General features: G+C 51.0%; 2 protein-coding genes and 1 pseudogene across 4 annotated transcripts in view; 1 reads left to right on the forward strand and 2 right to left on the reverse strand.

Moving 5' to 3' along the window:
- Positions 1-4,542: 4,542 nt before the first annotated feature.
- On the reverse strand, positions 4,543-8,628 carry Ngb (neuroglobin). Of its 2 annotated transcripts, none has more exons than XM_048362580.1 (4): positions 8,540-8,628; positions 7,100-7,211; positions 6,435-6,554; positions 4,543-4,677 (listed from the first exon to the last, which is right to left on the reverse strand). In XM_048362580.1, exons 1-4 carry the CDS (start codon positions 8,626-8,628, stop codon positions 4,543-4,545), a joined length of 456 nt encoding a protein of 151 aa, XP_048218537.1. The 2 variants fall into 2 exon arrangements, with proteins under 2 accessions (XP_048218537.1, XP_048218538.1); XM_048362581.1 differs by having other exon boundaries at positions 4,543-4,678; positions 6,424-6,554.
- Positions 8,629-13,612: 4,984 nt separating this feature from the next.
- The window catches only part of Pomt2 (protein O-mannosyltransferase 2), a 39,939-nt gene continuing 28,824 nt past the window's right edge, over positions 13,613-24,727 (reverse strand). Inside the window, exons 14-21 of one of the 2 annotated variants that reach the window (XM_048362569.1) lie at positions 24,474-24,565; positions 23,215-23,291; positions 18,435-18,506; positions 17,977-18,036; positions 17,787-17,892; positions 16,703-16,843; positions 16,441-16,555; positions 13,613-15,785 (exon numbers count right to left, since the gene is read on the reverse strand). In XM_048362569.1, coding sequence (XP_048218526.1) covers positions 15,680-15,785; positions 16,441-16,555; positions 16,703-16,843; positions 17,787-17,892; positions 17,977-18,036; positions 18,435-18,506; positions 23,215-23,291; positions 24,474-24,565 — 769 coding nt within the window. In that variant the 3' untranslated portion in view covers positions 13,613-15,679. Of the gene's footprint in view, positions 15,786-16,440; positions 16,556-16,702; positions 16,844-17,786; positions 17,893-17,976; positions 18,037-18,434; positions 18,507-23,214; positions 23,292-24,473; positions 24,566-24,727 lie in introns of those variants that run through there. The other variant, XR_007213222.1, reaches the window with a different exon arrangement.
- LOC125363392 lies at positions 21,043-21,737 on the forward strand (annotated as a pseudogene).

Raw genomic sequence — 24,727 nt, forward strand, 5'->3', positions numbered from 1 at the left:
GCAAATGGCGGACCCCATAAGAGGGCAACCGAATTATGGCAGTGGCTGGGTAGGTTCTGGTGCAGGGACCCAGGAAGACTGGCAGGTGGGCTCAGGTCTGTGCCTGGGGGACATGGAGGGTAAGGAAGGCTGGGGGAAGAGAGGGGGGCATCCACATCAAACCTGCTCAGGACAAGGGCTGGTCTTTGTAGAGGCTGTCACGCAAGGAATAGAGAACAGTCCCCTGGCTCTGGGTTGAGCCACGGTTTCCGCCTTCATCCATCTGGGTAACCCTAGCTGCCCCCTCATCCAGATGTGATGGGAGCACACAAGGGCCACCCACTGTCCTGTTAGTGAACAGAGCAGATTGGGCTACAGTGGGGGATGGGTGTGGCCGGGAAGGAGAGGGTCACAAAAGATGACCAGCTCACAACTGCCCCAAGGATTTCTCATTGCCACCACCCTTGCTGGGACCTCTTGGTCTGTCACTGGGTGTGGCTCCATACCCACTGTAGCACCAGCCTGGACACAAGGCCAAGGCCCATCCTCCTGTCTCCTCTCCCCTCAAGCCAAGTTGGATGGAATCCTCCAGGCCGCTTCAGTGGAGATGGATCACAGAAGTGCCTTCCTGGGCAGAGGGGCTGGGCCCACAAGGGCATTTCAGCATCCTCGCTGAGTGCCATGCGGGTACCACATCAGGTCTGAGGAAGCAGGAAAGCCCAGGCCTCCTGGAGCCTCTGGTGGGAGGCCAAGCCCAGGACCAATGGGGGCTGCTCCTGGCCACCCTGCCAAAATTGTCCACTGCAAGCAGTGCAGGAACCCCCGGGAGCCGCTCGCTTACTCCGTTGCAGGTTTCCTGGTCTGCTCTTTGGAGGGCTGAACCCCAACATGGAGGTAGGAGGAACTCATTTCCAGCAAAACACTCCCAGGTTTGTTTCTGGGGCTGGTGGTGTGGCTCAAGTAGTAGAGTGCCTGCCTGGAGGTGGGAGGCAGAGCTACTTGTGTACTGTAACAGTTTAACATTCCCCCACAAACCTCAATTGGCAGGGTTCCCCATCCCAGTAGGTGGCGTGAGTCTATTCAGAGATCTGAAGCCCTCCCAATGCCCAAGACTCCCGGGAAATTTCTAGGATGGTGTCTGATCACCTCTCTCACAGAAGGCCCCAGATGACTGCTAGCTGGGAGGGAGTAGCAGAGCAGGTGAGGAAAACAACCCTGGCCTCAGGTACCACTTGGCATGGAGGCCTTAGCATCCCACCAGCCCAGGCGAGCTAGGCTGTGGCGTAGCTTCTGTCCCTGTGATCCTGCTCTGCAAATAAGGATCACATGGTGTGCATCAGAGCCACTCAGCCAGGCTCCGTGGCTCTTCTGACTGACTTCTCCCCCTGGCTCCACTGGGCAGAAGCTCTTCTTCCTTCCTCTTCACACAAAATGCACCAAGTGGCATTTCTATTCACTAGCAGCTCAAAGCTGAGGGCCTGAGCATGGAGCTGGCCAGAGTGGCTGGGACAGATAGAGCAAAGGAAGGAGAGGGACAGGAAGTCTAAGAAGGCAATGGGCGTAGTAGGACTCCATTAAGGCTATGGATTCATTCTAGCTACCTGGGAAGCTACTGGGAGATTTGGAGCAGGGGAGCAATGTGATCCGTAGCTTGCTTTCTTTTTTTTGGTCAGTCATGGGTCTTGAACTCAGGGCCTGGGCACTGTCCCTGAGCTTTTTTTTGCTCAAGGCTAGCATTCTACCACCTTGAGCCACAGCGCCACTTCCGGTTTTCTGGTGGTTAATTGGTGATAAGAGTCTCACAGACTTTCCTGCCCTTGGCTGGCTTTGAACCATGATCCTTAGATCTCAGCCTCCTGAGTTGCTAGGATCACAGTTGTGAGACATCAGTGCCTGGCTCAACATTTTTAAAATTATAAGATACTGTAAACAAAATTTAACCATTTTTTAAAATTTTATGGTACTGGGGTTGAACTTGGACCCCCATGCTTTGCAGGCAAATGGTTTTTACTGCTGAGCCACACCTCTGCCCTGATTTTTGCATGGTGTGTGCATGGGGGTGCGCGCCTATGTGCACACACATATACACGCCCTAGTACTGGGACTTGAACTCAAGTCTTGCGCGCTCTCAGCATTGTCACTCAAGATTGGTGCTCTTATCGTGAGGCTTGAGCCTCACCTCCACCTCTAGTCTTTTGCTAGTTAACTGCAGATTCGTCCCAGATTTTGTATGCCGGGGCTGGCTTGGAACGAGGATCTTCAGATCTCAACCTTCTGAATAGGAGGATAGCTAGGATTACAGGTGAGTTACCAGTGCCTGGCTTGTTTTTCCCCCTTTTTTTTTTCTTAAATTTTATGAATTAAAAAAATAATTGTGGGCTGGGGATATAGCCTAGTGGCAAGAGTGCCTGCCTCGGATACACGAGGCCCTAGGTTCGATTCCCCAGCACCACATATACAGAAAACGGCCAGAAGCGGCGCTGTGGCTCAAGTGGCAGAGTGCTAGCCTTGAGCGGGAAGAAGCCAGGGACAGTGCTCAGGCCCTGAGTCCAAGGCCCAGGACTGGCCAAAAAAAAAAAAAATTGTTACTATAAAGGTGATGTACAGAGGGATTATAAGAGCCAGGCAATGAGTACATTTCCTTCGGCGCAGTATCTTCTGTTCCCTCACTCTCGTCTCCACTCACGAGTTGAATAGTGCACTTTCATCTCTGTATCCAGTGAGCTCCCCTGCCACCCTTTTTTTTTTTTTTAACCATTCTTCCCTTGAGTTGTATACTTAACCTTTTTTTTTTTTTTTTTTTTTTTTTGCCAGTCCTGGGCCTTGGACTCAGGGCCTGAGCACTGTCCCTGGCTTCTTCCCGCTCAAGGCTAGCACTCTGCCACTTGAGCCACAGCGCCGCTTCTGGCCGTTTTCTGTATATGTGGTGCTGGGGAATCGAACCTAGGGCCTCGTGTATCCGAGGCAGGCACTCTTGCCACTAGGCTATATCCCCAGCCCCATACTTAACCATTTTTAAGGTACCGTTTAGTATTTGTTTTGTGTGGTATTAGGGATTGAACCCAGGGCCTCATGGATGCTAGGCAAATGTTCTACTACTTGAGCCATGTGCCCTGCCTAGCATACTATGCATTGTAACTGACCCAAAATGTAGATGTGTCTCATCTACAGTTCCAAGTGGTCGGCTTTCTACAAGCAGTGACTCGGGGCAGAGTTGCATTCACCCTGTGATTCTGTCATATCCCGTCAGCACATGTCCTTGAAGGTCACCATGAGGTCTGTCTGTGCCAGGCTGATGGATGGATGACAGAGCAGGAAGGAACAGGGTGGAGTCGGAGGAGGAAGCATTCCCCCCACCTCCCATGGCTCACTGAACAGAACTCTCCTCTGTCCTCCTAGCTGTAAAGAGGGGGGAGGGAGGAGGGTCGGTCTAGCTGCACGCCCAGAGGGAGAAAATCTGGGTTTCATAGCCTGCCAGTCAGCTTGAACCCCAGACTCCTCAGCTATCACCATCACCTTCCACCTCCCCAGACCTTTCCACCCCCTCTATCCCTAGCCCTATGACCCCCCCCCTCCCTCCATGCTCTGAGCCCCAGGCTAAGGCCCAAGAAGAGACCAGTCTGGGAAGGTTAGAGAGGCACACAGAACAACTTTATTCTTCATGAGTTCACAGAACCACAGCAAAGAGGGAGAGAGAAAGCGCAGGCGGGTAGGGGCAGATCAGGAGGCTTCCGCTGTCCCCCCCCTAGTCCTGGCCCACTGTGGGTGTTAAGTATGGTAACTACACAGCTGTAGGCCCATCTCCAAGCAGAGTGGTGAGTGAAAGGGAGAGGGACACGGGTTAAGAATTAGCCTTGCTGGAGTGGGATGGAGGAAGAGTGTCGGGACGGAGTTTTCTGGGAGGAGTGCCCCCCTTGTCTTCCTCTGCCTGTCCCCACCGTTTCCGCCCTCCCCCACCCCCCACCCCCAGCTGGCCAGCTGGGCTCCTCAGGGGCCTTGTTGCTGCTCCCATCGGAAATGCTAAATGAGGACAAGGGGTCATTCTGCCAAAAGGAAACTACTTGGCTGGGGTACCTGGGTACCAGAGACCCAAAAATATGGCATGGCAGCCACAGAGCATCCTTCCCTCCCAGGCTCGTGAAAGCTGCTTTCTCTTCCTTTGTGGAAAGCAGAGAGCCAAGACAGGGAAGCATGACAGGGCCTGAGCAGGCAAAATGGAAAGGGCCCTGAAGCCTGGCCACCTTACTCCTTCCTACCTCCTCCAGAGCCTATGGTCTCAAAAGCTCCCCATCTCAGCCCCAGGCCACCTTGCCACTAAAGCTCTGCTCTGCCTCATGGGGCAGGAAGGGGGGCCAGCCAAGTGAACAGGCAGTCAGGGAAGAGGCCACAAGGACGAGGAGGCCCAGAGCCACTTCTGGAAGGAAAGGCCACTCCTTCTGCAGCTGGAGCCCTCTCTACCATCTCTCTAGTATAGCTAAGGGGACAAGAGAGGCCTGGACGACCACAGACACAGACCAAGAGACAGACACAGAGAGCTGGGGACCACCAAGCAGGGGTCGCTGCTTACTCGCCATCCCAGCCACGACTCATGGCCTGCACTACAGCCCCGTAAAGCTGGCTCCAGGCAGCACGCACGGCTGGTGTGAAAGCAGGGCCCAGACACCTCTCAAGCATGTAGAGCAGGGACTCGCCCACTGTCTGCAAAAACAAAAGGCACCGTCATCTCAAAGACATTGCTCCATCGCACAGGGGAGACCGGCAAGGCCAGGGCTGGTAAGCATGGGCCAGCCTTCTTTCCTCCACAGGCCCACCCTTCACCCTAAGTGTGAGGCTATGGAATGAATAAAGCATCTCACCCTTCTCCTAAGCTTGTGACCAAAGCATTGTCTGGAACCTCCTACCTCAAATATCCAACCAATCCAGTTTCCCTTTTCCTCAGTTCCCTCACTTGCAAGACAGCACATGCAGCCTGGGTGCTGGAGCCAGAAGGACCTGAGTTCGGATCCTAACACCACTTAGGAGTTTGGTGGCCTTAAGCAAGTAACATGAAATAAATGTTCCAAGTTCTGGGCTTGTTGAAAGACTCAATGGGATAACCTATTAAAAAGTTCTTAGTGGCTGGGGATATAGCCTAGTGGCAAGAGTGCCTGCCTTGGATACACGAGGCCCTAGGTTCGATTCCCCAGCACCACATATACAGAAAACGGCCAGAAGCGGCGCTGTGGCTCAAGTGGCAGAGTGCTAGCCTTGAGCGGGAAGAAGCCAGGGACAGTGCTCAGGCCCTGAGTCCAAGGCCCAGGACTGGCCAAAAAAAAAAAAAAAAGTTCTTAGTGGGGCTGGGAATGTGGCTTAGTGACTTGCCTAGCAGGCATGAAGCCCTGAGTTCGATTCCTCAGCACCACATAAACAGAAAAAGCCAGAAATGACACTGTAGCTCAAGTGATAGACCACTAGCCTTGAGCAAAAGAGGCTCAGGGACAGAGCCCAGGGCCTGAGTTCAAGCCCCATGACTGGCAAAAAAAAAAAAAAGTCCTTAGCATTTGCATACAATAAGCCTTCAATAATTATATGTTTCAAAAATAATAAATTTATTAAAGCTTATTTATCCCATAAATATTTGCTGAAGACACCCTCAAAACAAGGCTGAGAATGTGGCTTAGTGGTAGAGTACTTGCTTAGCATGCATGAAGGCATGGCTTCCATTCCTCAGTACCGCATAAGCAAAAAAAAACAGAAACAAAAACAAAGCCGGAAGTGGCGCTGTGGCTCAAGTGGTAGAGTGCTAGCCTTGAGCAAAAAGAAGCTAGGGACAGTGCTCAGGCTCTGAGTTCAAGCCCCAGGACTGGCCAAAAAAAAAAAAAAACCCAAGGCACTGTGCAGGTACTGGGAGAGGCAAGCAAGCCCTTCCTCATGGGGCTGACCATCTGCCAAAGTCCGTCATGGCACTGGGCCCCCGTGAGCCCATGGAACACTGAGAAAGTGACGCTGGCAGAGGCTTTATGTGCACTTGCGCACTGGCGCTTGTCCTACAGCTCAGCCCCCCTCCGTGCAGTGCTCAGCTAGCACAGGAGACCGAGTTCAAAGGCTCACAGCTCCTTGGTTGTCCTGCCCCAGGGTCATTCCTACCGTACCACCCAGAACAGAAGAGCTGCCCTGCTGAGCCCAGCTGTGAGAAATCAGAAGCTGTTGCTTTAAGCGAGGATGTTTGGGGGGGGGGGTTGACACCCAGCAAAAGACAGCTGAGTAGACCAGCTGATTTTGTGGTTCTAAGAGAGGCTATGTCAGTGACTAGCGCCAGGCCACAGAGCTGAGACGTACACAATGCAGGTCCCTAGAGGGGGCCAGGGGAGGGAATGGAGATGGGCACAGAGAACAGGGCGGTGCTAGGGATGGACTGGAAGGGAGGGTTGGCCCAGGCCTGGCCCTCTGGAGAAGGGGAGAGTCCCATCACCTACCGAGAAGGAGCTGAGCTTCACACCAACAGCCCTGTGCTTCCTGCCCAAGCCAGCGAGGTACTCCTCCAGGGAGGACAGGTCCTCCACATTGGTCACCGCAGCGTCTATCACCAGCATCACCTGCCGGGGGCAAGGCGGCAGTCACACGAGGGCCCTGGCCGATCCCACCAGACTACAACCGTCGCCTGAATCCAAGGCCAGAGCAGCCCTTAGCACCCTGTACTCACAGAGCAAGTGCAACAGATAGCCTGTGTCAGCACAGAGTAGGCGCCCAGCTAATGCTGTTAAACCCATGAATATCTTCTCTTTGAGAGTCTCAAAGCTTCCCAGATGTCATTAAGACAGTATTGTTTGCCTAGGACGGGGAAACTGAGGCCCTGTGAGACTCAGCAGGCTCTAAGAAAATCTCAGTTTGGGGCTGGGGTGTACTCAAGTGGTAGAGTGGTTTGCCTATTAAGTGTGAGGCTGTAAGTTCAAATTTCACCATTGCCATTACAAATCTGAAAGTGTAATTGATTAGCACCAGGGTTGAGAGACAAGGGGGAAAAGCTGAGAGCCATGACTAAAGTTGTAGTCAGTAGCTGACAGCAGGGTTGCACAGAAGGCTGACCGGGGGGGGGGGGGGTCCTACTCAGAGGGAAAGAAGCAGGTGTCCCTCCCCTTACCTTCCTTATGTGGTCCAGGAACTCTGGAGAAGAGAGACAGTCCTCGGGGCTGGAGAACTGATGGCCATCATACTGGAAGAGAGGCAGCAGGCCGGGCTCCAGGGCGAAGAGCCTGCAGGGTAGGGGGCACGAGTGAGCAGTGAGCCCAGCAGCCCCAGCTGATCAGCAGTAAGCCAACAGCACCCCTCCGCTGGCCTTACCAGCATTGCCAGTGCTCCTCCCCTTCCCTAGGTTCTGAAGAGCTTAGAGAAGCCAATGTATCTCCAGGACTCTTACAGGCCCTGGCACACAGTAACCTCTAAGTAGTTGAGGGGTGTGATTTGAGTTGGGGGCCAGCCTAGACAAAGTTAGGGATACCCTATCTCAAAAACAACATAGAGATAACAAGAAGGGTCAGAGGACATAGCAAGTAAGCAGGAGGTTTGTAGTAACACACACACACACACAAAGCCTGGAAACTTCACTTGTGGTTAACCTTGTAACTGTGTATCCTTTACAACTTAATATGTTGGGGGTTTTTTTATACTTTTTTTTTTTTGCCAGTCCTGGGGCTTGAACTCATGGCCTGAGCACTGTCCCTGGCTTCTTTTTGCTCAAGGCTGGCACTCTGCCACTTGAGCCACAGCGCCTCTTCTGGCTTTTTCTATATATGTGGTGCTGAGGAATCGAATCCAGAGCTTTGTGTATACGAGGCGAGCACTCTACTCCCAGGCCCTGGATAGAACTTTTATTCTAAATTTCCCAAGCCTGCAGAGATGCTCAGGAACTCTCCTAATGTCACAGTACTTGAAAGTAGGGAGCCACCCAGATGCCAGAGCAAACCCAGTTGAGGGAATCCCAGAAGGCACGATGGGGAGCTGCCACCTGGCTTGGTGGGGGGGGGGGGTCATGTGTCTGTGTAACTCTGTGACTCTGCATTCGTGAAACTTAATTGACTGCTCCTTTGTTCTTTGAGAGGTTTTGCAAAAGCTTGGTCAGAAGTTTGGGTCTGACCTAGGAGCCAAGGCTCCCCAACCCCCCCCCCCCCCCCCGTGAGGGCAGCAGGGTCTTTCCCCCTCCACACCACTGGCCTCCCCTTCCCGGTGGTTCTCTGGTCCTAACCCGAGTCTCCCTTTGGAAGGCGCCTGCCCACCCTGTCCCTCCCGCCTTCGGGGCACTCACATCCACAGTGGTGGGGACCCCAGGGGAGGGCGCAGCGTGGCAGACCCCCGCCACCCCCCAGCCAGCCCATCTGGGCGCACGTGTGTGCGCCTGCAGCATGGAGAGGAGCCGAGGGGGCTGCGCCACGCGTGGGGGTGGCCATGCGCCCCACTTCTCTGGCGTACATCTGGCCGCTGCCCGCCCCGCGCAGTGGGGTCCGTTCCCTCCCGTCCGGGAGCACCCCCCGCTCCCCCCCCCCCCCCCCGCGCATCCTCCCCCAGGAGCGCGGGCAGAGCTCACCTGGAGAACAGGACCGTGCCGTGCTCCAGCGGGCTGCGGCTCACCGCCCGCCAGCTCTGCCGGATCAGCTCGGGCTCCGGGCGATCCATGCTGTCCCGGGGACTCGGGGCGCCGGGCTGAGACCCTTGGGGCGCAGACGCCATCACCGCACGTGCTGCGCCATCTCGGAGCCGACACCTACCGCGGCGCGGACCCCTCCGCACCCACGATGGCCCCCAGTGCCTTGGCCAGGAGGAGTCAAGATGATGGGAGCCGCCAGCCCCGCAGGCCCTTCAGAGGAACCCCACTCTGGCTGTTGCGTCCGGCACCTCCGAGCTCCAACAGCGCCCTTTAAAGCCGCCGCGCCCCCGCCCCCTCTGCCCAGCAAGGCGTGCGCTCCCTCGGTAACCTCCTGGCCACACAGTCTGGAGCTTGGGAAAGCTCCTGCCTTTAGAGCTTGACAGAAATCTGGGCCAGAGTTTCTCACCAGGAACGTAGTAACATTATCACATGCTAGCTGGGCACTGTGGTGCATACCTGTGATACCGAAAACCCAGCACTTGGGAGGCTGAGGTAGGAGGGTCATGAGTTTAAGGCCAGCCTGGGCTGGCCTTGAACACAACACATAACCCAGCACTTTCTCCTTAGGCTTGAAAGCAGGGAGGACTTAGTGTTGAATCTGATCCCCTAATGCAGAAGCCATGCTCCAACAGAGCTAAGTAGGCTCTTGAGCTTGCTTCCTTCTGGTGCAAATCATGCCCCAACTCTTGTCTCCCTCTTGAGGTTGGCCAGCAGGCACCAGGTCACCTACCTGCCTGACCGGACAGAGGCCCGGGGCTCTCCATCAGTCTCTGAGTCTGATGGGAGCATTAGCTCCCCACTGGGCTCATTAAGATTCTCAGCTTAGGCACAGAGCCCAGACCACAGCCAAGATTCTTGCCAAACCTACAGTTTCATTAGACCTGGTTTGTGAACCCCTAAGTCCCAGTTCAAATCTCAGCCCTGCTTGGCCAGGTGAGCTCCTGGGGTGTAAGGGGGAGAGAAGACACAGGCATGTACCACCTGCACACGAAAAGTTTAAAAACCATAACTTTTGTTTTGTTTTTGCTGGGTGCCAGTGGCTCATGCCTGTAATCCTAGCTGCTCCGGAGGCTGTAATCTAAGGATCACAGTTCAAAGTCAGCCTGGGCAGGAAAGTCCATGAGAGTCTTATCTCTAACCACCCCAAAACTGGAAGTGGCGCTGTGGCAAAAAAGTGGTAGAAGGCTAGCCTTGAGCAAAAGAGCTCAGTGATAGTGCCCAGGCCATGAGTTCAAGCCCCACAACTGACAAGAAGAAAAAAGAAAAAAAAATTGTTTTGACACAGGGTCTATATATAGCCCAGGCTGGCTTTGAACTCTTCTTGGCCTTCTGCCTGAGTCTCTGCAATGTTGAAATTACAAGCCTCAACATAACATTTAAAAAGTAATACATATATATGTATAAAAAGTTCAGGTGTCATGCTTATCACTAGATGTGTCTATCACTAGCTACCTGTCAATTAGAACTAAACCTTTTTCTTTAAAGCATGAGAATTTCTGGGGTTCAAACCCAGCCCTAGTGGCCCAGGTAGGGAGCAAGCTCATTGCCAGACACCCGTGGCTCACACCTGTAATCTTACTCAGAAGGCTGAGATCTGAGGTTCACAGTGCAAAGCCAGCCCAGGCAGAAAAGTCCCCATGAGACTGTTCAATTAACCATTCAAAAAACCAGAAGTGGCACTGTGGCTCAAGTGTCTGAGCACAAAGGGGCTCAAGGACAGCACCCAGGCCAAGTTTAAGCCCCACAACTGAGAGAGAGAAAGAGAGAGAGAGAGAGAGAGCGCATGCACAAGCGCTCATGTCACTCTCATTGGTCCTTGTTTTGAGTGACTGAGCATCTTCTGTGCCTCAGCGGTCAGTTGCACTGTGAGTTTGGGGTGGCGAGATCTCTAGAGGACATCCTTTTGTTCCATGGATACAAAGTGATTATCTTCAAGCCATCGGCTATGAACAGACAGTGGCCTCATGGCCAACCCTGTGCTAGATGAAGATAATGTTTGCCTTCTAAAATTATTTCCTTCTGGCCCTGAATAAACACTGAAGGGCTTCAGTCTTGCTCCAGCAAACCCAACGAGCTCCATCTGTGTCTATTTGCTCCCCCTCCCCGGAGTGGAGTTTGTTTGGGAAGCACCCTGTTCTATATTTTTCCCAACTCCTCATGCAGCTTTGGGTCCTTGGGCTGGAGCATAGAAGACTTTGCAGAAGCCTGACAAAGCCCGTGTCATTAAGAATCTCAGAGGTCCCCACACAAAAGAGCACAGTGTTCTACACAGGTCACCTGGTTGGTCTAGAGCCTCCACTTGGTCCAGTGTGCACTTCCTGGCAACAGAGGTAGTGGTTATCAATAGTAGTAGTCTTAGCTAGTCAGTGGAATCAGCACTGCTGACTCTGCTTTCGTGGAGCCAGAGCTAGCAGGAGAGGGCAAGGTGCTTGCTAACCTCTGCTCCCCTTGGGAAAGGTCTGAGCATCTGGCATGGTGTAAGAAGTCAGGAGTGATGGAGAATCTGAACTCACCTTTGAGGGGTTGGCGATGTCACAGAATCTCTCTTCTCTGGGGGATATCTATTAAAACCTGGGCGTGTTCAACTGCTACTCTGGAGTTAGTGTTGTCAAGTACTGATGACAGTAAAGAGCTAGCACTAAGCATTTATGTCCAGACATGGGTTGTAACTCACCCCACAACAGCTCTATCAAGTGAGACCCTAGCAGAGTGCCAGCGGCTCATGCTTATAATCTTAGCTACTCAGGAAGCTGAGATCTGAGGATTGTGGTTTGAAGCCAATCCAGGCAGGAAAATCCATGAGACTCTTATCTCCAATCAACCAGTGAAAAGCTGAAAGTGCAGCCATGGCTCAAATGGTAGAGTACTAGCCTTGAGTGAAAAAACTCTGGGCCAACACCTAGCCCCTGAGAACTGGCTCTAAGACCAAAACCAACACTTCCCCCTCAAAAAAAAAAAAAAATCCAGGACTGGGGATATGGCCTAGTGGCAAGAGTGCTTGCCTCGTATACATGAAGCCCTGGGTTCGATTCCCCAGCACCACATATACAGAAAAATGGCCAGAAGTGGTGCTGTGGCTCAAGTGGCAGAGTGCTAGCCTTGAGCAAAAGGAAGCCAGGGACAGTGCTCAGCCCCTGAGTCCAAGGCCCAGGACTGGCAAATAAATAAATAAATAATCCAACAACTCTTTTGTCATCTTTGTGAAGAAGCAGAGGCAAAAGGGTGAAGCAATTGGCCCAAGGTCATACAAGTGGTGGGCCAGGGCTTGACGTCAGGTCTAACTCTCTGCTCCATCTTTTCTACTCCTTCCATCACTTTCATGGGCTATGATCAAGAACCGTGTTCACAGTTCAGACAAAGGGACTCCATCTCCAATTAACCAGCAAAATGCCAGAGTAGGGGCATGGCTCAAATGGAAAAGTGTCAGTTGTGTGCAAGAAAGCTGATTGAGAGTTTGAGGTCCTGAGCTTAAGTTCTGGTACTAACTTGCCCATACCCACCACCACACTACCACCACCACCCTGGGTGCACCTGGGAGAGCCAGGAAAAACGGGGTGCTGACTGAACTGAGGATGCATTACACAGCAAGTAGGGAAGACATGCTGAGCAGAGAGCTCCCCTGTGTCCAGGGCAGCCAAGGTGTTCCAGAGAGGCGCCTCCAGTCCAGGACCAGGCTGGAGAAGCCCCAAATCCCCACTGTGACCCCCAGTGTTGCTTCTACTTCCTTATTATGACTTGAACAACTTCATTTCTCATGGGAAGAATAGAGACAGAAACATCCTCAATTCTTCTGGTTAAATCCCTGAGCATGATGAAGACTAAATGTCAAATGAGCGAACACCAAAACCTCAGCCATGCTGTGTGGAAGAGCATCTGGTCCGTCTGACTTTCCTGTCCTTGGCATTTTCCATCTCCTGAGGATCATGACTTACCTTTTCCCAGCCTGCCCCGAGCTACACTTGGTCCTGAGGGGGCAGAGGGGTGACCCAGCAGATCCCCAATATTGTGGTACAGCAAGACTCCTTTCCTCCTCCCATCAGGCTGACCCTGGAGTAAACCCTACCTTTCTTGTATCCTAGGTTTCCTTGAGCCTTTCAGAAGAACGGGCTGTGGCAGGGTGAAGAGCTCTGATAAGCAGAATGGCAAACTGCTCACTGGGCAAACTGCTAGCTGGGTACTGTGGGCAACTCATGCCTGTAATCCACTTTGGAGGCTGAAATCTGAGGATTGTGCTTTGAAGCCTGGCCAGACAGGAAAATCAATGAGACTCTTATCTCAAATAAACTATTTAAAAGAAACACGAAGAAGCCAAAAGTGGAGCTCTGGCTCCAGTGTTAGAGCACTAGCCTTGAGCAAAAGAAGCTCAAAGATAGCTCAGGCCCTGAGTTCAAGCCCCAGGATCATCACCAAAAAAAGGGGGGCACTCACTGTTTTAGGAGTAGACAAAATGGTTTCTTCATAGCTTTTCTATGTTGTCTGTGCAAGTTAAACTAGGAAAAAAAAAACCCACAAAACTCCAGCTTCCTACTTATTTTAGAGAAAGCTTCGGTGAACTGAACTGTCTTCTAACATTACTGAAGTAGGCATGTACGGGGGAAGGCCCACATGCCCCTGGGCATCAGGCTTTCCTACCAGGCAGAGTCTCAACTGGAATTAGAAAAGGCCTCAGCCATGAGACTCTCAGGCATGGGTGGCTCTTGCCCTCCCAACATTCTTCTCTTCTTTAAGGAGGCCGGAGGGCAAGTCAGATGCAATTAAGTACAAGAACAGCATGGCATTAGAAACAAGAGCTATTTATTACAAAAGTAAATGGCCTCTGAGTAGTTCCAGCAACTTTAAAAAAAAAATGCGGCTCACGACACTGGCTGGAGGTTGAGCTGTCTGACAAATGTCTTCTTTCTCTACCAGCAGTTTGAGATGTCACATTTCTACCGATTCCCAAGGGCTGCAGCCCGTACTTGAAGCAGCCCCCCTTCCCCCTTCAAGTGCGGGCTGCAGCCCCCCCCCTCCCCCTAGCCATGGCTATTGTTTCCAGCACCTTCCAAACAGAACCTGGGCTGTGGATGGCACCCCGGGTAGCTCTGTCCCCAGGGAAGTCTGTCAGCTTGGCATGGAAGCAGAGGGAGTAGGTGGGAGGTCTCCGTCCTCCATCCCAGAGAAGCAGGGAGAGAAGGCAACTTTTGTCCTTGAGGTGGTCATATTAGGAGAGGATTGGACAGATGGTTTAGCTAAGCTCACTCCATCTTCATCCTCGCTTAAGGGATGCTCCTGGGCTCCTTCACAGTGTCTCCCTTCAAACAAGTTCCTCTTGGGAAGTAAGAAGATACGGGCTTGTCATCATAGGACACCTTTGTTAAGAGCCAAGCAGATCCCTGCATCCTACCTCCAGAAAGGCCCACCTAGACAGTGACCCATTCAAGAACAGCAGAAACTAGCTCTGCCTGCAGGAGAGGAAAAGAGGGAGAGTCAGGATACAGTTCCTTTATTCCTGCCAGAAATGCAATTAAGCAGGCAGCCCAGACTCAGGGCACAGGCTGAGCTTCCTGCTGGGGGAAGTCAAAAGGGCTACAGCCCTGGGAAAGGGAGGTCAGTGGGCCTCAGATCTAATTAACCACCCTGTCTTGCTTTTGACATGGCTGCATTTCCTCTATTAACATTAATGATGTTGGTCTGAACGGTCAAGTAGAGCCCAGAAGCTTCCCTCCTCACCACTCTGTAGGTAGCACAGCCTGTCCCTGAGACCAATTACCAGTCTCCGTGGCAACCACCTCCTGAAGATGCTTTAAAGAGCTGTGACCCTGTCAGAGTGGTTGGGAGCTACAGTGGAGGGAAGATGGAGAGTGGCAGAGTCATTATTAAACCGTGAAGCATCAAAGTCTTCTGAGATCAAATAAACATTTTGTCCTGAACTGAGAGGAGGCAGGCATGCTAAAAGGCTGGCCTTGGGGTGGTTTGGTCCTGACCCCAAAGTTTTCTTAATCCCCCTGGGAGAAGAAGTGGAAGCAGCTTTGAGCTCTGAGCTCAATGTGGCAGACTGTAGAAGCTGCCATGTGTTTCTAGATGTTTATTGGGGTCTTGGGGCAAAAGAAACTAGTGAAGCAGTGACAAAGAGAAAGGGGAACCCCATGAAGCTACAGAGGGTGTCATCTGGGCAGGACTACAAAGATAAAACCAAAACATCCAGCAGAGGAAGGAACACTGGCCCTAACAGGCTGAGCACTCCACATCTGGACCTCCCACGGGAATCTCAGCTCACGCAAGGCTCCCCACTCCAGCTCCTCTCTGTGTGAGCTGCTGAGAAGGCTCCCCAACAGCTCTCCCCGCCAGCAGGAGAGCGCACCTGTCTCAGTGCTCACGGCCAGGCTGGAGTATGGTCTCTGGCACACAGGGCCTGGGAACAGAGTAGCCAGGGACAGAACACGGTTCTCCCCACCAACCTCAGTGTGCTAGAGGAGAAGTACCCAAGGCCTAGGGCAGAGCCAACCACAGGCAGGTGAGGTGTTCCAGAGCCTGGTGCTCTATGTGCACGGTGGGCCAGAAGCCCAGCTGACCTGTGTCCACACAGGGAATTTGAGGAGTCTGCCTGTTTATGGGAAGAAGGGAAATGTGGCTTGGCCCACCCAAGCTGGGCCCTCAGCACACACAGAGCCAGCACTCCCAGCCCACGAGACCCTCTTAGAAGTCAGAGAACTTCAAACCAAGCCAAATCTAATGAGAAAAATACCAGGAAATCTTACAGCAGCCCTGGATGGACTTCTCGTATTTATGCTTCTCGGCTGTCCAGTTACTCTGTATTCCACAGGGAACTGGACACATGTTCCTTCCCACACTCATCCTTTTTCATATTGCACACTTAGAGAATTAGGTCCAAGAGACACAGTCCTTTGCAGGTACTGCAGACAGAGCTGCAGCTCGTTAGTGTTAAGTGAAATCTAGCTTTGCCCCGACAGCTTGATCCTGGGCCGATGATGCTTTGGGCTCCTCAGACAACAACCTGAAGCGACAGAGTCCAGAACTTGGCTCTGCACTGGCTCTCTTCAGAGAGTTCCTGGAACCAGACCTCGGTCCTTTGCAGTGGCCTCAAAAGTCCCATGATTCCAGCCACCTTAGTCCTGCCATTGGACTTTCAGGGTCCTGGGCTAAGGGACCAACCATCCCATAAGCCAGAGGGTGGAAGAGGTAGAAACTGTGGAAAAGAATCAGAGGGAGGTAACTGGTAAATCTCAGGCCATACTTAGGACCTGACTCAAGTGCCCCTTGCTGGGTGCATCACACAGGCCCCACCAACACAACCCTGTCCATCTGTCCATCTGACTCAGTCTAGGAGAAGGACCATCTAGGGGTCTGGTCCTGGGGGTGAGGCTCAGTACTGGCTAAGAGAAGTTTGCCGGCAGGTCACAAGGACCTCACAGAGTCACAATTGGGGGCTCTCTGTGCAGGATCTGTGGAATTTGCAAGGAGGAGGGAAAAGGGGAGCTTTCCTAATAATATTCTCCCTCCAGATATTCTGGGATCCCCAACCCACCCCGCATTCCCACATTTCCTTCCTTTCCCTCAACCTAGAGAGAGCTATTCCAGCAAGGAGCCCCAGGACTAAAAGGGAGTGGTGAAGTTCAGAGCCACTAGCAGAGAGGAGTAAGCCCCCTTTCATTCCTCCCTGACTGCACATTAAGGTCATCTGAGGGGCTCTGAAATTGTGACCCACTGTACCAAACTGAATCAGAGCCGCTGGAGCAGAGCCAACCAAAGAGTGGCTTAAATGCTTCCAAGGGATCCTAATTATACTCAGGGCCAAAGCACCAGTGAGCACCTGATGGAGGACCGTGTTAGGGGCAGCGCACCTGTAGGCAGTTACCAGAAGCAGGCTCAGCACTCCCATGGGGTGGATGCCCCTGGCCAGGGGAGAGGAGGCCAAGGCCCAGGCACAGAGTCGCAGGAGGCTGTCCCACAGGATGCCTATGGAGAGCAAGGAAACCAGCACCAGCGTGTCAGAGAACTTCTGGGAATCCTGCAGGAAGCAGCACTGCTGCTCATGGTGGCCCTTCCCTCCTCTCCTGCCCTGCCTCCCAATTTGTGTCCCCAGTGTGGGCAGGCAACACTGACCTGTCAACATGCTGGAGAAGAGCATGGCTGGGAAGTAGTGGTGGAAGTAGAGGATCCGGCCCATCAGAAAGAATGGGAAGTAATGGAGCACCCAGCCAAGCAGCATCTGGCCACCTCCTCGCAGCAGCACCTGGATTTGCCCTGGGCCCCAAAGCAGCACAGCCCAGTCAGAAGGCTGGGAAGGGTGGAGAGCCTGGGTTCCAGCCCAGCTCTGCCTCTTCCTTGCTGTGTGACTCGGGATAGGTGACCTTACCTTACTTCCTTCCATGTGCCCTGCTCACATGGCACCATGGCAACTAGAAGAGTAAGAGGTCTTGAGAGGCCTGCTCAGTACCTAGCCTAGCAGAGCCCTGGCACATGGCAAGGATGCTACATGCCAGCGGGGGGGGGGGGGGCTGACACTGCTGGGCAGGAGGCATACAGCTCCAGAGACCTGCTCTCCCTCCTCGGCCACCGGCACCTCCACCACCACAAACCTTCTCAGGGGCAGGCTGGCCTTGAGGTGAGGTCAGAGAGGACAGAGGGGAAGGGGGTCTGGGCCTGGGCTGTTTGGACAGGAAGCTGGACGGCAAGCACAGCTGGTGGAGATGTCTCCAGTGCTGTGGTCTATGTCACAACTAAACAGAACAGGGGTAGTACCAGTAGGGGAAGCACTGCCATCCCGGGACATGCCTGTCTACCACACTGGGGAGCAGGGCTGTGGAACACAGGGGCAATGGGAAAAAGGGAAGCTCTGGCTATAGCATAAGGGAAGGAAAGGCTCTCAGGTCAGATGCTTGGGTCTGAATCTCAGCACTAACACTTACAAACTACAGGTCCAGGATAAATCTTTACTCCCATTGTGCCTGTCCAAATCCATGGATGGGGGTAATACTAGCCCAGTAGAACTGTTGGGAAGGGGCACTGCGTTGGGCACATAACTGGGTACTGGGTGATTATGAGCTGGCTTTCAAAAAAAGGAAGGAAGAAAGTGCCACTGGGCAAGCAAGGAATCCTCTCACAGTAGGCAGCTCCCCCCCGCCCCCACCAGACCACAAGTCCTCCCCAACTGCAGGCAGGGCAGACAAAGCACAGGGGCCCTAACCTTCCAGCTCCTTGGGCAGCTGCACCCCTCTCTGCATGGCAATGGCAATGATGCTCCCCAAGATGAGGTAAAGGGCAATGCTCACCAGATTCAGCCACCAGACTACCTGTATGGAAAGAACAGTGGGGGATGAGAACATGGTAGCAGCTTTCCACAGGCGTGATCTGGGTCAGGCAGGAGGGGAACTCACCGGGTTGCCAAGTAGGTAGACTCGCAAGTCTGTGTCATTGGCCCCTGAGAAGCGCAGGCCCTGTGGAACAGAGGATGCCCTGTTGATCCAGGGCTCTCAGCTCATTCCCAACTACGCTCACTCCACAGAGAAGAAGACTGGACACCTTCCACAGTCAAGCAGCCTGGACAGGAGGTCCAAAATGCAAATTCTTTTTTTTTCCTTTTTTGGTACTGGGAATCGAACCCAGGATGTTGCACATGCTAGGCAAGCACTTGGCCTCGGAGCTACATCCCAGCCCCAGAATGCAAATTCTACATGAGCTCTCTGGGAAGGTGGGGTCAGAATCAAGGCAGAAAGCCCAACCCTATATCCAGCCCATCTAGGTAAGGCTTCCCCTTAGCACCCCATAACAAGCTAGTCTCCACAGTCCCTTACTTGGCTCCTTTTTCTGGGAGAACTCTAGCCTCAGGTCCTACCTGATAGTTGATAGGCCAGTGCCAGGGTTTAGATGTGAACTCATTGTCCTTAGGTTTAAGGCCATTGTTCCCCTGCAGGAAAGTGACAAAAAAAAGGCAGAGAAGTCAGAGACTGATAGCCAGCCAACTGTCAAGAGGCTCCTCTCTCCCTACACCCCCTCTTCCCTCTCCCTGGCAGGGAAGAGCAGTGAAGAATCGGATGCGCATTGTCAGCCACTGTCTACCTGCCTACACTAATTGTCTTAATTCTCCCAAACAAGCCTCACAGTCCCACCTGAGGCAGTCCATTGTGGACCTCTACACGAGAAACAGAAGAGAAAAAGGAACAAGGGATCTCTTTCCACTGGGTGCAAAATATATGACATCTGACAAGCCAAGGACAGAGTGTCAAGGAAGGCAGGATATAAAATCAGTGTTGATTTATTCAACTAAGACTTTAAACAGAAAAGCAGAGACTGACGAGTGCCTAAACTTGGAAACAGTTACTTTAGCCTAAGGTTTTCTCCACAGTTTTCATTATTGCCTGCTTTTTAGGCATTGATTTCTAAACATCCTTCAAGTTTTATATATTTAACACCACACTCATATTTGTATATTTGTTCATATACTGTAGGAATGCCTTAAAAAAAGGACGATTCCCCCCCCCCCCCAAGAATATATTTCATCTATGGGAGAGAAAGCAATCCTAAACATATGTTAACCTGAACTCAACTCCTCTAATCCAGTAGCCAAGGAAGAGCAATCATTTATCTTAACAAGGCAAAATCAAGCCTTTGCTAAACAGGAAGGAAGAGCCAGGTGCTCAGCCAGGAAAAGCATTTTCAGCTGACCTCTAGGTTGGGTAAGGACCGCTCTGTGAACTGTAGAATGCTTAGCATCCCTGGCGTATACTCTCTGGATTCTCCAGCCCTCAATCACACCACACAAAATTTTCTCCCAACTTTACCAAATATCCCCCGGGAGACAAAACTTCCCTCAAGTAAGAACCACTATTTTAGCCAAGAAAGATGAAAGATGTGGTCAGTGAGCCTTACTAGTTCAACTTGATGCGGGCTTGGGAACAGTTTGCAAGCCTCTGTTTGGTGGCTGGGTTTCTCCTGTAGGGCCAAAAGTTCAATGAGAGAGTCAAAAGATCAGCTGCACAGCCCCTAGTCAAGGCCATCTGAGGGGCCATGGGATGAGGAAGACAGTTTTGTAGATTCCGAGAGCAAATGTTGAGGGAAATCAATCTCTTCAAAGCATCCCAGTCTAGTTATAAACTCAGGGATTCCAGCCCAAATTGTGACAAGCCGAGGCAACCCTCCTCATCATATCACACTCGCTATGGCCCTCATGTATGGGCACACTTGCATGTGCATGCACACTTCTAGATAATGAAAAAAGAACAAAAACTCTCAAGACTCATACAGTCTTAAAATTCTACTCAGATCCAGACTGATATTGTGACTGACAGGCAGATATTCAAAAGAGCTATGTCATCAAGTCACAGTGACAGCTACAAGCAAAGAGTCAAGAGAGGAAGTGACCCAGCGATCATTTAATGTCAACTCATCACCTCCCAATGCACAAAACTGACAAAATCAGAATTTTAAAAGTTTAATCTGGCGCAATAAATCAACTATATTTTCTGAGTACCACTTACATAATCACTTTCAGATACATCCACTTGACAATGGCTCACAGGAGAAGAATAACACCTCTACACCTCCTGTGCCCCTGTGAGTAGCTGCCAGTCATCCATCTGGCCTGAGAAACATGGCTCTTGAACACCATTCCTATAGGACTCAGGTTTTCCACAGCGAGCACAAGGGGTCTCTCACCAAACACCAGCAAGCTTTCTCTCACTGACAGGGGCAAATTTAAGCTGGTAGACACAATAACCTAGATTTAAAGATTCTTCTTACCTAAACCTGTACCATGACTGCTGTCAGTTGCTAACAATAGGCAACGGGTTTTGGAAAATTTTAAACCTGAACCAGCTATCCCTCAGAGAAATGCCTATCCAGAAATGTGGTTGGTCTCATGGTGTAGCTTTTATGCTGTATATAAACAACACTCAAACTAGCTATGTTTCCTGACTGAGCTTAACTTCACAGGATATAATAAATGATCACTGTCTTGTGATTTTCAGGGGTTTTGCCACCAGAACAGATTGAAAATCACTTAGAGGCATAGGAGGTCAAGGAAACTGCACTGGCTTTGTAAACCTGTTAGCCTAGCTTTGAAAGCTAGATCCATCTCTTAAAAAAAAAAAGTGTCATTATGACATTTTCACACATGTAGACAATGTACTTCAGATACATTATCCACAAATCTCTCGTCCTCTTCCTTTCTCCTGAATCCACCTTTCAAAAATAGGTGTGTAACCCTGACACGTCCCCTACCTTCTCTGTGCCTCAGTTCTCTCACTTATAACCTGAGAATGATGATACTCTCCACAGGACTGTAATAAATATTAAATGAGTTAATATGCACAATGCTTAGCATAGTGCCTGGCACATAACAACCACAGAAGTGTTCATTAGAATCATCATCACCATCATCAAGTCACTACCACTCTCAAGCTGTGAAAAGAGGAATGCCTAAAACAAACCAGCAACCGCCCAGCGCAGGAGGAGGGAGCGACGCACGCGCAAGCGCGCGGCTGAGCAAGATGCAGCACTGCTTCCTCCTCCTGGTCCTCCACGCCCTCCTGGCGCTCACCTCCGCGGTGGCCAAGAAGAAAGACAAGGTTGAAGAGGGGGGCCCCCCCGGGCAGCGAGTGCGCGGAGTGGACCTGGGGGCCGTGCACCCCCAGCAGCAAAGACTGCGGCGTGGGCTTCCGCGAGGGCACCTGCGGGGCGCAGACCCAGCGCGTGCGCTGCCGAGTGCCCTGCAACTGGAAGGAGTTTGGAGCCGACTGCAAGTACAAGTTTGAGAAGGGGGGGGGGGGGGCGTGTGATGGAGGCACCGGCACCAAAGCCCGCCAAGGCACCCTGAAGAAGACGCGCTACAACACCCAGTGCCAGGAGACCATCCGCGTGACCAAGCCCTGCACCCCCAAGACCAAAGCCAAGGCCAAAGCCAAGAAAGGGAAAGGAAAGGATTGAGGCTGGACTGGAAGGCGACGGAGCCCCTAGGCCTCACCTGGGGCCTGGTCACCGCCTGCCCCCGCGCAGCCCTGAGATCCAACCTGCCAGGGCCTTTTGTCTGCTTGTTAGCTTTATCAATCATGCCCCGCCTCTGCCCTCTCCCTCTCCACCTCCACCCCCAGGGCCCTCCCTGGGGAGGGGCTGGGGATTCTGGGTATTCGAGCCTCCCCCAAAGGGATTTGATTCCCAGCCCTCCACCCCCCCCAACACACACACACCTCCCTTGTACTTCCCCACCATGATGCCTCTTACTGAGAAATAAATTTAAATGAACCAACTTGTTTTCCAATAAAAGCTTTTCTCTTTAATATATAAAAAAACCCAAAAATTTAAAAAAAAGTGGGTAAAGAGTCCAAAGTCCTCCACAAGGGGGCAGCAGATGGATGCCATGCTATTGATTTCTGCTCCAAAGTGTGGATGCCCAAAAGGCTCTTAAGAGAAGCTAAATAAGGGTTTGAGATGTGTGTGTGTGTGTGTGTGTGTGTGTGTGTGTGTGTGTTAGGCTCTCATCTGATTTTCACTGTTTGTTGAAGAGACTTTCTTTCTTCCAATCTGTGTTTTGGGTTCCCTTATCAAATATTAGGTAGCTATATGTTTGTGAACTTATTTCTGGGTCTTCTGTTCCACTGGTCCTCAAGCCTATTCTTGTGCCAGTACCAATCTGTTTTTATCACTATGGCTTTATAATAAAGCTTGAAGTTTGGTGTTGATATTCTTCTAGCACTGTTCTTCTTGCTAAGGATTATTTTTGCTATTCTGGTTCTTTTATTATTCCATATGAATTTTTGGATTTTGTCCTTTATTTCTTTGAAGACAGTTGTTGGGATTTTGATGGATATTGCATTGAATTTGTATATTGCTCTAGTCACTCACATACTGAGGCCAAAGGAGGATGTGAATAGAAGTGGTGGACAAATGCTCAATAGCTATGTACAGAAGAGCATGTAAAATAATACTCTATGAAATGAACTCCAAGAAAAGGAAACAAAAGATATTTTTTAGTTACCATTGTTTCTGTTTTTGTTTTTCTTTTGTCTTGTTTGTTAGTTTGTATTTAAGAGGGGATGGGAGGACACATAAAAGGTGAAACAAGGATAAACAAATGCGACAATGGAACTCACTGGACACCAGGTAGAAAATGAACTAGATATGTTGTGGGTGAGGATGGGAGGGAAAAACTGGGAGAGAGTCACAGAAGGGGAGACATGGTTCAAAATTAATTGTATTCATTTCTCAGTACCTAATTCATGTAACTGTAACCCCTGTGTATATCAACTCTATAATCACAATAAAAAAAATTAAGGGGCTGAGAATGTGGCTTAGTACTTGCCTAGCATGCACGAAGCCCTGGGTTTGATTCCTCGCCACCACATAAACAGAAAAAGCCGTAAGTGTCGCTGTGGTTCAAGTGGCAGAGTGCTAGCCTTGAGCAAAAAGAAGCCAGGGACAGTGCTCAGACCCTGAATCCAAGCTCCAGGACTGGCAATAAATAAATAAATAATAATAAAAATTATCATAGTTGAGGCTCAAAAAGGAAAAATAAATAAAAGGGGAAATGACCTATTTGATTTGGTAAGGGCTTCTGTGAATAAAGAATTTTTCTGGTGAAAAAGAGAGAGAAACTAAGCAAGGAGAAGGAGCTACAGTACCAGCATCATGATCATGTGCGACTCCAGCAAGATCTCAGGAAAACTGGGCTGCAGCACATCCAAGCTGATGTTTGGCACTAAGATAAACAAGAAAAACAAGAGGAGAGATTTTGTCACACATTTTTGTCCTCAGTCTGTCCACAGTATAGATACACTCCCACCAGAGCCCAAGTTCAGGCTTCCTGACAAGTGGGCACAGGTTGAGAGTATTCAAGGTCTTTAACTCAGAAAACACTAAGCACTCAGTTAGATGCTCTGAGAAAGTACTGAGGAAACAGTGGTCCAGACTGCCACCTCAGTGTGCTCATGGCATTCAGCGCCACCAACCTTCAGGGTGACACTGGCTCAGACGCTGCCCACCTGTTAGGCATAAGGTGTTTGAAGACAAGGACTGAATCTGTCTCATTCATTCAGTAACATATCCATGGTGGATTCCTGTGTTTTCCAGCAAACTGAATGAGGAGTTGATCTGCTAGGTCATTTTGTCTAAATCAGGTGGTAAGAAGAATGAAAAGGAAAGCATGGAGAGGAAGAGAAATCAAGCATAGGGTAAAGTATCAAGGAAAGACTATGAATTCAAAGGTGGAGCTGAGGCTGGGGATATGGCCTAGTGGCAAGAGTGCCTGTCTCTTATACATGAGGCCCTGGGTTCAATTCCCCAGCACCACATATACAGAAAACGGCCAGAAGTGGCGCTGTGGCTCAAGTGGCAGAGTGCTAGCCTTGAACAAAAAGAAGCCAGGGACAGTGCTCAGGCCCTGAGTCCAAGGCCCAGGACTGGCCAATAATAATAAATAAATAAATAAATAAATATAAGATCAAAGGGCAGCAAAAACTTAAAAAAAAAAAAGGTGGAGCTGAAGCTGACAATGAAGAGGAAAGGTCAGATGGGCTGGGAGTGGAGGTTGGAATCAAGTCAGAGCTGTGGCCATGGCCTGCTGGGAATGGGCTGGCTGGACAGGGGGAGAAAGATGCTCTGCATGGGCCTAGAGGACAAGGAGCTCCTGTGCCAAGCCTGCAGGTGTGAGATGCCCATGGTACAGGGACAGAAGAACAAGAGGAGGATAAGACAGATGTATCTGTAGGGGGTCATTAGTTTCTCTAGGTGAGGAATTTCAGCAGGAAAGAGAGAAGGAAAAGGAGCTAGCAGTACAGATACACAAAACTCTTCCAAAGGCACTAAGATGCAGTGGCAATAGTCTTTGAAGATTTACTTTTGTATGGTAAGAGTTTCTAGCCTGGGAAGTGGGCTCACTCACGTTTGGGATTGATATGGTCTTCCACATTCCATATGGAGCTGAGGGTTTCTTTTAGGTATGGAGTGCAAGTAACTTCCAACTGCTCCCAGCCCCTGTGAAAAGCAGCCACAGATGTCTCTCAGAAGACCTGGAATTCCCCCAAGATTAGCACTGTCCGCCAGTCTTAGGTCTATGGAACTCTTCCCTCTGTTTTCAAGCCAGTGGCCACTGTTTCTTTTTTTAAACTTTATCCTTTCATCTAGCACTGCTATTAT

The sequence above is a fragment of the Perognathus longimembris genome, chromosome 14, assembly GCF_023159225.1.
Source record: "Perognathus longimembris pacificus isolate PPM17 chromosome 14, ASM2315922v1, whole genome shotgun sequence".
NCBI lineage: Eukaryota > Metazoa > Chordata > Mammalia > Rodentia > Heteromyidae > Perognathus > Perognathus longimembris.